Raw genomic sequence first — 12162 nt, 5'->3', positions numbered from 1 at the left:
AGGCGCCCGCTCCGCGTCAGGACCCTGGGGGCCACAGTCAGGGCTGTTTGGGCGGCATCTCACTTTGGATGCATCCTCCCCTCTCCCTAGAGGCTGACAGGACCGTCAAGGGTGACTTTTCCTTGTCCTGATGCGGGCAAGTGGGCGGGCAGTTCCCTGCCTGCAGATGGCGGCGTTTGGGGGAGGGGCTGGCACAGTGCTCTTAGGGCAGAGGAGGCTGGATTCTAGTAGTGTCAGCTGCTACCTGACCCCTGGGTGCCCAGGCTGCCTGGGAAGCTAGGAGGGACACAGATGCGGTTGCCTCCAGGGAACAGCCTCAATGGACAGTCCCCTCCGTCCCCCCAAGGAGGTGGAGGGGTGACCGCTGAGCAGAGGCATTGGAGGAAGGCATGGTGGGGAGGGGCTGGGGGCCTTTGTGTTTTCTGGGGCAGGAGGGGGCGGGCGGGGGCTCCCAGGAGCCGAGCTGGGCCCAGGGCGATGAGGGACTCCAGGGCCAGCACTGCCCCGCCCAGGCCTGGGCAGAGAGGGGCTCAGCTGTGGGGGGAGGGGGGAGCCACTGTCAGCAGCAAGCCGGGGTCTCACCGCCCTTCATTTACAGCTGTGGATCTGGGGGACCAGGTCAGATCTCGGGAGGAATTCTGTCTGCCCAGTGATGCAGGTAAACAGACGCATGCAGGAAGCCTCCAAATCAGGTCAGCCCTGCCATGAAACCAAGTTTACTCTCCGCTCCCTTCTCCCGCCGCCCAGAGAGCATCCCCCGTGCCCCCCCGACCCCCCTGCCCGCGCCGCCGGTACCGGGGGGGTCTTGGCCCCTCGGCCCGGGGAGGCTGACCCCACTCATGGGCATCTTCCAGATGGCTCTCTCCCCCTCGGGCCCCGAAGCCAAGCAGGAGGGATTAGGACACCATCCTCCTTATCAAGGAAGTTCCCGGCTTGGAGCAACTCTGAAGCCACCGTGCCCTTTCTGTCAACAGCATGATAATTCCTGCAAGCTGTCAGAGGTTCCCAGCGCCTTCCTGCCGAGGTGGCGCCCACTTCCTCTTCGCGCGTTAGAAGGGTTCCATCTGTCTGTGTCCTGAAGTCATGCTCTGTCACACGGGATATGTGGTAAACTTTCCCCAAACTGCTGGTTTCCGCATCTGTGACATCAGGCCGCACCCTCGGCCTCACGGTGTCCCCTGCGTCAGGAGTGACTGTGGGTCACGGATGCTGAGCCAGCATTGATGAGAAACTGGGCTGTGATTTTAGGTGCAGCCAATAGAGGAAGGTGCTGCCTGTTCGACTGTCATGGTGCAGGCTAGGCTGGCGGTGCACCGAGGTCCCAGATGCGTTAAACTGTGCAGAAGGTCGAAGGGACGCCCCAGCGCGGCATCATCACCCCGTTTCAGGAAGAGAAAGCAGGAGCTTCACGAGGTCCTTCAACTCGCCTGAAGCCTCCTGGAGGCGACCGCTGCAAGGGCGGCAGGGGCTCTTCCGGGGGACCAGACGCAGCTCAGAGGACGCTTCCCTGACGCATCAGTTGGTTTTGTCCTTGGGGCAACCGTCCTCTGAGCAGCGCTCCTACGATCACCATTTTCCAGACGAGATGCCCGAGGCACAGAGAGGGTGATGTGCTGGCCCAGGGCTACACAGCGGATGGGTTTCAGGGCCAGGATACCATCTCCTCCCAGTGTCTGGAGCCCCAGGCCCTGGATTCGAATTCCTGTTGGTCCCTCTGAGGTCAGGTGCCTCCCATCTGTGTCATCCAAAAAGCAGGGATATAACCACAGTTCCTACCACTCAGGAGTTTCTGATTTTCTATGGACTGAATTATACAGTGAAGCCTCCAAGAAGTGTGCCCGGTCCACGAGGGCTGCCACCAGGCTGGCGTCCGAGACGGGGCTGGCAAAGTGTCCAGAGGGGCCTGGAGACACCCGTCCGCTCCGCAGTCTCAGCAGAAAACAGGCGCCACGGCGGACTGTCTGCTTTAAGACGTGCGGCTGGTCCAGGCCTGGCTCTTTCCCCAGGGCAGGGGGTTGGAGGGACCTGGCGTTTGGGGTGTGGGTGTTGACCTCCGGGTTGGAGATGTGCCCCAGGTGGAGAGTGGAAGTCAAGTCTTCCCCCACTGCAGCCCCTCCAGTGCACCGGGCTATAGGGGAGGGAGGTCTGGGTCAGGCTGCCTGGCCACTCCAGCCGGACAGTCTGCGCGTCCAGTCAGACCCCGCTGTTCTCACCTCCTCGCCCTGGAGGGGAGGAAGCCAACCCCACAGAGTCCCACATGGGAAGGGCTGTGAAGCTGCCCCCTTTTTCTGCCCCTAAGCTGTACCTGTCCACCAGGACAGAGCCTCTGCCCTGCAGCCTGCGTGGGCTGAGGGAGGTGGGAGTGTCGGGTCCGGAGAAGGCTGCTGGGACGGCTCAGCCCCCAGGTCCTGCAGCTACAGCAGAGTGACCCCAACGGCCCTGCAGGTCACCTGCGTTGGGACCTCGGCCATGCCCAGAAACTGGAAAGGAAGGGACAGGCGTTGGGGAGGAGTGCCAGCCCAGGGCAGGCAATGCTGGATCCAGTGTCCCCTGCCTAGGTGCACGCGCACCTACACCACGAGCGTGTGCACAGACTCGGGCACGCCCCAGCACACACAGACGCACGGCGCGCGCTCACGTGCACTCGCCCCCACCCCATCCCACCCAGCACACGCTCTCGGCGGGGCAGCCCCCGCTGAGCCCTCCCGTTCTCAGTGCCCGTCACACACCCTCCTCTGAAATCGAAGACCTGCCTCCATCCAGACCTTGTCTCTGCTTCTTGGTCCTTGAGACTTTGCCAGGCAGTGGCCTTTTATGTGACCCACACCCGCTGCAGCCCCGATCCCAGGGCCCCCACTGTCAGGCCCAGGAAGCCCCATGCAGAGCCCATACGTAAGGGACTCCCTTAGGGGAAGCCTGCCCGCGTGCCCAGCAGTGGCTGGCAGGGGCCCAGGTCACTCTCCAGCCCTGGGCCAGCGGAGCGTCAGTTAACGGACCTCAACCCGCTGCCCTGCAGCCCCGAATGCCTGGGAGTTCCTCATTTCATCTCCAGACTCCCCGAAAGTGCTGTGTAGCCGCCGCTTAAACTGGCGGTGTGGAAGGGGAAGGCCGGCGTAGCCCGGTCGCCGCGAGCGAGGGCCGCTGGGAGCCTGCAAAGAGCCCGGTGTTGTGCTCTGTCAGACATCAAGCTGACCGCCACCGAGTTTGGGAATCTGCAGAAGATGGACGGCCCCACGGAGCAGTGTCAGGACCCTGCCCCTGAGCCCCCCGTGAACTGCTTGACCGGTTTTGTAAGTCCCAGAGTGAACGGGGGTGGCGTCCGCCTCCCACGGCCCCGGGGACAAGCCGGGGAGGGGGCTGTGAGCCAGGGGATGTTCCAGAGCCTGGACTGAGTGCCCCGGCTTTGCCCCAGGGCATCTGCGAGGAGATGCTGAGCAGCGAGCCGTTCTTGGACTGCGCCGCCCTCGTGGACGCCAGCAGCTACGTGGAGGCCTGCCGGCAAGATCTCTGCCACTGTGGCCAGGCCAACCTCACCAGCTGCCTCTGTCACACCCTTGCTGAGTACTCCCGCCAGTGCACCCATGCCGGGGGGCTGCCCCTGGACTGGCGGGGCCCCCAGCTCTGCCGTGAGTGCCCTGTGTGACCCCGGCCCTGCCATGCCATCCCTTCTCGGGCCGGAGGCAGGGGCAGGGCGTGACACGTGCCCCATCTCCTCCCTGCAGCCCAGACGTGCCCCCTCAACATGCTGTACCGCGAGTGCGGCTCACCCTGCGTGGACACCTGCTCCAACCTGGAGCACTCCCAGCTCTGCGAGGACCACTGCGTCGCCGGCTGCTTCTGCCCTGAGGGTGAGCCGGAGCCCCACCCCCTCTGGCCCCCCCGAACCACACAGATGCATTGTAGGTGCTCAGGAAGGAAGGCCCCTCTGACGTGGCCCGAGGTGTCCCTGGACCCCTGGGTCTGAGGAACCCTCCAGGGCAGGGCCACTGTGGGCAGAGGGCCTGTCCCCTCCACACACCCACATGGCAGGCACAGTCCGGCACCTGCCACGTGGCCTGCCTGCCTCTGCAGGGACGGTGCTGGATGACGTCGGCCACACTGGCTGCATCCCGGTGCCCCAGTGCTCCTGTGTGTACAACGGGGCCACCTACACTCCAGGGACCGGCTACTCCACAGACTGCACCAACTGGTAGGACCCTGGGCCCCTGCCCTCCCCTTCCCCGGAGATGCCCAGGGACGGCCCCTGCCTTCTGGTCCCCCTAGATGCGCCCGGGCCGGCCCCTCTGGGGGCTTGTCCTCTCCCACGCGGGTCCCCGGGTGGAGGCCAGTGGCTCTCTGGGCAGGCGCTGATGGGCTCCAGTCTATGTGGTGATGCAGGCAGGCCTGGGCAAGTCTACCTGCCGTCTTGGGGGGGCGGGCTGCTCCCGGGGGCCAGCACCCACGTGGGCGCTCCCTGCTCTCAGCACCTGCGCTGGGGGCCGGTGGAGATGCCAGGAGGTGCAGTGCCCGGGCACCTGCTCGGTGCTGGGCGGTGCCCACTTCTCCACGTTCGACGAGAGGCAGTACACGGTACACGGGGACTGCAGCTACGTGCTGGCCAAGGTACATGGCCCCAGGGTCCTCCCCGGACAGAGCGGCTTTCAGGTCGTGGGTCCACGTGTCCTTCCCCAGCCTGGGCTGCATGTGGGTGCCGCATTTGGGGCCACCTTGGGATCCCCGACGCCGAGTCCTCCAGGAAACCACCCGAGCTCTGGGCGGGCGGACGGATGGTGGGGAGGGGAGAGGATGAGGCGGGCTGGGGGCGCTGCGCTTTGCGTGAGTACCTGTGTTTCCAGCCCTGTGACAGCAGCGCCTTCACCGTGCTGGCCGAGCTGCGCAGGTGTGGACTGACCGACAGCGAGACCTGCCTGAAGAGCCTGACGCTGACCCTGGGCGGGGGGCACATGGTGCGTGCAGACCCTGGGGTTGGGGTGTCCTTCACGGCAAGCGACCTCTGCCCGAGCCCTTGACCCCACATGGGCAGCAGGTGGCCGAGGCATGGCCCGAGGACCCGCCCACTGCCTCCCTGCTTCCACCTCTTGTGGGTCTTTTGAGTGACGGTCCCCAAAGGGAACAGCTCAGGGGCTGGCAAGGGGCCTCCACACCTCCCCCACGAGGCCAGGAAGCTTCTCTGCTGAAGTCGACTTTTTTACTTTAGTAAATCTCTTTGGTTTTCACGTCGCCAAAAAGCGGTCCGGTCCTCGCGGAAAGCTTAGCGGAGCAGGCTGAGCCTGGGGGATGGGGGGCCAGGTCATCAGCCCTCCTCTGCCCTGGGGAGGCCATCGGGAGCCCTGTCATGTGCTTCTCCAGGTCTTCGTGGTAAAGGCCAGCGGGGCGGTGTTTGTGAACCAGATCTACACCCAGCTGCCCCTCTCGGCAGGTGAGGGCGCCTCCCTGCCCCGCCCCTGACAGCCCCGCCCCCTGACAGCCCCGCCCCTCGCGCCCGCTGAGACCTGGTCCCCTGCGTCTGCAGCCAACGCCACGCTCTTCAGACCCTCCACCTTCTTCATCGTCGCCCAGACCCAGCTGGGCCTGCAGCTGGACATCCAGCCGGTGCCCGTCATGCAGGTGCTCGCGAGGCTGGCGCCCCAGCTCCAGGGGCAGACCTGCGGTAAGAGGGTCACCACCCAGCACCCGAGCCCCCCCTCCGCAGCCCAGCACACAGGGGCCTCACGCCACCCCCGCCCCCAGGCCTGTGCGGGAACTTCAACCAGAACCAGGCCGACGACTTCCGGACCGTCAGCGGCGTGGTGGAGGGCACGGCCGCCGCCTTCGCCAACAGCTGGAAGACCCAGGCCGCCTGCCCCAACGTCAAGAACAGCTTGGAGGACCCCTGCTCCCTCAGCGTGGAGAACGGTGTGTGTGTCCAGCAGCCCCGCGGGCCAACCTGGTGCGGGGGCCCCTGGGCCAGAGGTCTGAGCATGCGCTCCTTGGGGGCCCGGCCTGAAGGGGGCGTCAGGTGGTTGGTAAACAGGCGGACTCAACATGCGTTGTTCTGGCCGGTGAGCCCCGGGAGGAGAGGATCAGGGTGCTGGGGGGAGTGGAGGCCCACCCTCCTTGCCTGCTCTCCTGGGGGACCGGGCTCGCGGGGCGCTCGGGAAGCAGCCTAGGTCTGCTGACACCTGGCACTCCTTCACACGGAGCATAAGGGATTCCGGCTAAAAGGAAAGCTGCTCATCTCCATGTAGCTCCCGCCTGACGTGGCCGTCCAGCCTCGCTGACCGCCCCCCTCCTCTGTCCACAGAGAAATACGCTCAGCACTGGTTCTCGCGGCTGACAGACCCCCGCGGCCCCTTCACCCGGTGTCACGCTGCTGTGAGCCCCAGCGCCTACTACTCGGTAATGCCACCCACCTGCCTCTGCCCTTGGACCACTCGGCCACCCTCAGGGTCCCAGGGGCCATGGCAGCAGCGTCTGGGCCCAGCAGGTCTCTCAGTCTCCAGTTTCTCCCACCCCCATTCACTCACTCATTCACTCATTCACTCACTCACTCATTCACTCACTCATTCATTCACTCACTCATTCATTCATCACTCATTCATCCACTCACTCATCCACTCACTCATTCATTCATCATTCATCATTCACTCATTCATCACTCATTCATCCACTCACTCATCCACTCACTCATCCACTCACTCATTCACCACTCACTCATTCATCACTCACTCATTCATCCACTCACTCATCCACTCATTCATTCATCATTCACTCATTCATTCGTCACTCACTCATTCATCCACTCACTCATCCACTCACTCATTCATTCATTCACTCATTCATCCACTCACTCATCTACTCACTCATTCATCACTCACTCACTCACTCACCCACTGCTGTGGTTCTGAGTCCGTCCTCTCCTCCAGCTCCATGCTAGGCACAGGGGCTACACCCAGGGAGTGAGTAGCCTGCTGGCCCCAGGGTGCAAATGAGAAACTGGTGTCTAAGGCTGACTACACAGGGATGGACCGCTGGGTCACACAGATGAGGGGCTGGGTCCTTCCAGCACCCCCGCCCGCCAGCCCAGGGGCGTGATGGCAAGATGCTCTGTGCACGTTAGTGGGACCCCCGTGAGGCTCGGGGAGGGGTCCTGGGGAGGCAGGGACTCCGGCAGCAGCATGGGGGAAGCTCACCGTGTGTGGCCTGGTGTCCCTGACATCCTGATGCCCCCACAGAACTGCATGTTTGACACGTGCAACTGTGAGAAGAGTGAGGACTGCATGTGCGCGGCCCTGTCCTCCTACGTGCGGGCCTGCGCCGCCCGGGGCGTGCTGCTCGGCGGCTGGCGGGACGGCATGTGCAGTGAGTGTCCCAGGGTGGATGTCCCATGGCCCCCGTCCCCCAACCAGGCTCAGAGGCCAAGGAGCGCCCAGGCCAGTGCCCCGGGACCCCATCAAGGACGAAGGGCTTGGCGGGAACAGGGAAGCGGGGGGGCCGGCCCTGTCCTGAGTGCTACCCCCTCCTGGCATCGTGCAGCAAAGGCCATGACCACCTGCCCCCAGTCGCTGACCTACCTCTACAACATCAGCACCTGCCAGCCCACCTGCCGGGCCCGGAGTGACGCGGACGTCACCTGCAGCATCAGCTTCGTCCCCGTGGACGGCTGCACCTGCCCTGACGGCACCTTCCTGGATGATACGGACCAGTGTGTGCCGGCCACCAGCTGCCCCTGCTACCATGGGGGCTCCGTGGTCCCCAATGGGGAGTCAACGCACGAGCAGGGGGTCGTCTGGTAAGAGCCCCTGCTGAGTGGGTGGCGTGGGCGAGGCTGGGGGGCTCTCTGACCACTCTCTCCTTGCAGCACCTGCACCCAGGGCACACTGACCTGCATTGGAGGCCATGCCCCAGCTCCAGGTGAGCCCGGAGTGGGGGAGGGGGCCCTCGGTTATCTCTGCATAAAGTTACCTAAGCTCGGGGTTAAATGCCCACAAGTCAGCGAGGCTGCTGGGTGTCAATCAGCGTCTCTGGGCTCAGCAGTGTGGGCACCCTGCCCACGCACTCACACGCTCACCCCGGGGCGGCTAAATTCTGCCGTCGGGAGACACGTCCCTCAAGCGAGCCTGGTAGGCGGCGTCAGGGTCCCCTGAATGGCCCCTCCCTCGCCAGTCTGTACCCCACCCATGGTCTACTTCGACTGCCACAATACCACGCCTGGGGCCGCTGGGGCTGGCTGTCAGAAGAGCTGCCACACCCTGGACATGGACTGTGTAAGTGTCCCCAGTGACCCCCCTCCAACAACCCCACACCTGCTCGGCCCCCATGGGCACCTGTGGAGAAGCCCACTCACTGGCCCCAGGGGACCCCTCCCCGCAGGCTGCTGGTCCTGTATCCCTGTGGCCCCGCTGCAGGCCCTGGGGGTCCACTAAGCTGTGTCTGCTCCCCCCCCATAGTACAGCTCCCAGTGTGTGCCTGGCTGTGTGTGTCCCCACGGGCTGGTGGCCACTGGCGACGGCGGCTGCATCCCCGTGTCCGACTGCCCTTGTGTGCACAACGAGGCCAGCTACAAGCCGGGCCAGGTCATCCGGGTGGGCTGCAACACCTGGTATGCGGAGGGGCTCGGACCCCACCTGGGGGAGGGTTCCCTGCAGCGGGAGGTACAGCCTGGCCGGCAAGTCCTGCCCCCGTCCAGGCAGGCAGCTGGGCCTCCAGGAGGGAGGTTTGGGCCTGATGCCTGCTGCCCCTGCCCAGCACCTGTAAGAGCAGGATGTGGCAGTGCACAGACCAGCCCTGCCCGGCCACCTGCGCGGCGTACGGCGACGGCCACTACCGCACCTTCGATGGGCAGCGCTACAGCTTCAGCGGGGACTGCGAGCACACGCTGCTTCAGGTATGGCTGCCGAGCCCTCCCGCCGCCCCGCAGCCCTGCTGTGCTGCCCCGCGGGGCACGCTCAGTCCCATCCCGGCCTCCTTAGGACCACTGTGGGGGAGACGGCAGCGCCTAGGACGGCTTCCATGTCATCACCGAGAACGTCCCCTGTGGCACCACGGGGGCCACCTGCTCCAAGGCCATCAAGATCTTCCTGGGGGTGAGCAGTGGGTGGGGGCCTTGGTGGGGAGCCCCCAGGAAGGCCGCGCTCCCATGGCTGAGCTGGGACAGGGGCCGCAGGGCCATGGACCCATTCGACAGGTAGCCAGGGTCCTCACCCAGACACTCGCTGGTCCTGCCCCATGCAGAGCTACGAGCTGAAGCTGAGTGACGGGAACATGGAGGTGATCGAGAAGGAACAGGGGCAGCTGCCGCCCTTCTCCATTCGCCAGATGGGCAACTACCTGGTGGTAGACACGGATGTCAGCCTGGTGTTGCTGTGGGACAAGGGGACCAGCATCTTCCTCACACTCAGCCCCGAGTTCAAGGTGAGGCCCTGCCCAGGAAGGGTGACGCCCTCACCCCAGACCAAGGGCCGGCCGGAGACGGGGGTGCGGGTGGGGGAGAGACAGAGGAGATGATAGAAAAACAGAGAGACACAGAGACAGAGAGAGATGATAGAAAAACAGAGAGACACAGAGAGTTATAGAGAGACAGAGAGACAGACAGAGAGACACAGAGAGATATAGAGAGACAGAGAGACAGACAGACAGAAACCGAGAGGCAGAGAGACAGAGAGGAGGTGACAGTAGGAGACCCTCAGCCGTGTCCGGGTCCTGCAGCTGCTGGAAGAAACGATCCCTAACTGGTGGCCCTTCTCTCGCAGTCTGGACACTAAGTCCAACCAGGTGCCCCAGGGCCACGTTCCCTCCAGAGGCTCGAGGGGAGGATCCTTCCCGCCTCCTCCAGCTTCCGTGGCCCCAGGCGCCCCGTCAGCCCAACCTCTGCATACGACGTCCCTTTACTGTCTTCACTCTGTGTGTGTCCCTCGTCCTGTAAGGACGCCGGCCACTGGATCAGCCACCCCAGTCCAGGATGCCCTCATCCTAACTGGATTGCATCCGCAGAGACCCTCCTTCTGCTTTGGGCCAACTCGTGGGTCCCGGGTCAGGACCTGAGCCTGTCTTTGGGGGACACTCCGTAGCCACTAGGCTGCTTCTCCTGTGCCCTCCCCTCCTGGAGACTTCAGAGCCCAGTGGGGCTCTTCCTGAGGGCCCCGGGGTGGGGGGAGCGAGTGAGGTCGCAGGGCCCCTCCTGCGCTTGCCCTGAGCCTGCGCCGTCTCTACGTCTGTCCGTCCACAGGGGAGGGTCTGCGGGCTGTGCGGGAACTTTGACGACAACGCCCTCAACGACTTCACCACGCGGAGCCAGTCCGTGGTGGGCGACGTGCTGGAGTTCGGCAACAGCTGGAAATTCTCCCCGTCCTGCCCGGACGCCCAGGCCCCCAAGGACCCCTGCACCGCCAACCCGTACCGCAAGTCCTGGGCCCAGAAGCAGTGCAGCATCATCAACAGCGCCACCTTCAGCGCCTGCCACGCCCACGTACGCGGGGCGCTCCTCCAGGCACCTGGGGAAGAAGGGACAGAAATGGGAGCAGTGGCTCTTTGCCGCCCTCTAGGGCCAGCTGTGGCCATGAGGACCCGTCTGGCTGGCCTCGTGGGACAACGAGCTCCAGGGGAAACCGGCCCAGGCCGACACCAGCTGCACTGATTCCCCGGAGCCCACAGGGATGGCGGGTCCCTTGGCATCTGAAGCCCCTCTCTCCCGTAGGTGGAATCGGCCAGGTACTACGAGGCCTGCGTGAGCGACGCGTGCGCCTGCGACTCAGGGGGCGACTGCGAGTGTTTCTGCACGGCTGTGGCCGCCTACGCCCAGGCCTGCCACGAAGCGGGTGTGTGCGTGTCCTGGCGGACCCCGGACATCTGCCGTGAGTGCCCACGGATGTGTCCGTCAGGGTGGGGCGGAGACACAGAGAGTGACAAGAGTGGTATTGAATGTGCGAGGGGAGGAAGGGCTTGAAGGGAATCAGCAGAGCACCCCCCCTCCATGGAGCCTGGCCGCAGTGGGTGGGCGTCCCTGACAAGCCAGCCAGCCCCCCTCCCCACTGCCCCCCCTTGCCCCTGGGCATCCCAGGCCCATGTCCTCTGAAGCCGCGTCCGGGAGGCACAGAGGAGGGACGCGTCTTCAGAACAGCTCGCAGGACTTGGTCAAGGACCGGGCTACGGGGGAGCCCCCGGGGCTGTCCTTGCAAGGGCGGCACTCCACCTGGGGCCCCCTGGGCCGAGCGCCTGGCCCTGAGCCCGCCCCCGTTGTCCGCAGCCCTCTTCTGCGACTACGACAACCCCAAGGGCCACTGCGAGTGGCACTACCAGCCCTGCGGGGCCCCCTACCTGAGGACCTGCCGGAACCCCCGCGGCCAGTACCTGCACGACGCCCGTGGCCTGGAAGGTGCGCTGCTGCCCTGCTGGTCTGGGCGGGGCCGTGCTGGGGAGACGGTGGTTGGGGCCAAGGTTTGTCCTGGGGATCCAGGCTGGGCGGCTCCTGACCCCTCGGGGTGCTTTTGCGGCCATAGCCTCAAGCTCCCCATGGCGTGGTGGGGTCCAGGGCTGGGGGCTGAGTCGAGGCGGGGCTGAGGCACTGGGCAGTTGGTGTGGCTGGGACTCAGGCCTCTCTGGTCCCCAGGCTGCTACCCCAAGTGCCCATCAGAGGCCCCCATCTTCGATGAGGACCAGATGCGATGTGTAGCTTCATGCCCAACCCCGACCCCACCACTGCCCTGCCGCGTCCAGGGCAAGTCCTACCGGCCGGGCTCTGTGGTGCCCTCGGAAAAGAACTGCCACCACTGGTGAGGCGCTTGGCGGGAGCCGCGAGGACCCTGGAGCACGTGGGGGATTCGCCCAGCCCTCCGCTACTGGGGAAAGGCCCCACCTGGCCACCCCCCAGCACAGCCTCCCTCCTTCAGGGCCAGAGGGTCCCCCAGCCTGGGTTTTCTGTGGGGTCCAACAGGGAGCTTCCTTTATGCAGGATGAGGGTGGGGGGTCTGGGGGTGAAGAAAGGGGCCAGAGGGGAAGCTGAGTCATGACACGGCCCAAGGACCTCTGGGAAGACACCCTGGAGAGGGAGTGGCCTTCAGAAGGTCCAGGGGGCTCAGTGGCCATGCTCGAGCTGCCTTCTCTGGTCATTGATAGGAAGGGCTCCCTGAGAGGGCGTGACCTCTGGGGCTGAGGCGTGGCCCCCAGGGACCCCAGTGGGGCTTC

General features: G+C 65.0%; 1 protein-coding gene across 1 annotated transcript in view; it reads left to right on the top strand.

The window, feature by feature from the left end:
- LOC132430353 (mucin-5B-like) overlaps nt 1–12162 on the top strand; it is a 108997-nt gene that overhangs the window by 35512 nt on the left and 61323 nt on the right. Inside the window, exons 5-13 of the mRNA XM_069540989.1 lie at nt 3181–3290; nt 3413–3626; nt 3723–3848; nt 4072–4189; nt 4464–4602; nt 4836–4946; nt 5350–5419; nt 5513–5650; nt 5731–5895. Coding sequence (XP_069397090.1) covers nt 3181–3290; nt 3413–3626; nt 3723–3848; nt 4072–4189; nt 4464–4602; nt 4836–4946; nt 5350–5419; nt 5513–5650; nt 5731–5895 — 1191 coding nt within the window. The remainder of the gene's footprint in view (nt 1–3180; nt 3291–3412; nt 3627–3722; nt 3849–4071; nt 4190–4463; nt 4603–4835; nt 4947–5349; nt 5420–5512; nt 5651–5730; nt 5896–12162) is intronic.

The sequence above is a fragment of the Delphinus delphis genome, chromosome 8 (assembly GCF_949987515.2).
Source record: "Delphinus delphis chromosome 8, mDelDel1.2, whole genome shotgun sequence".
NCBI lineage: Eukaryota > Metazoa > Chordata > Mammalia > Artiodactyla > Delphinidae > Delphinus > Delphinus delphis.
This window is presented reverse-complemented; position numbering and strand designations above follow the sequence as displayed.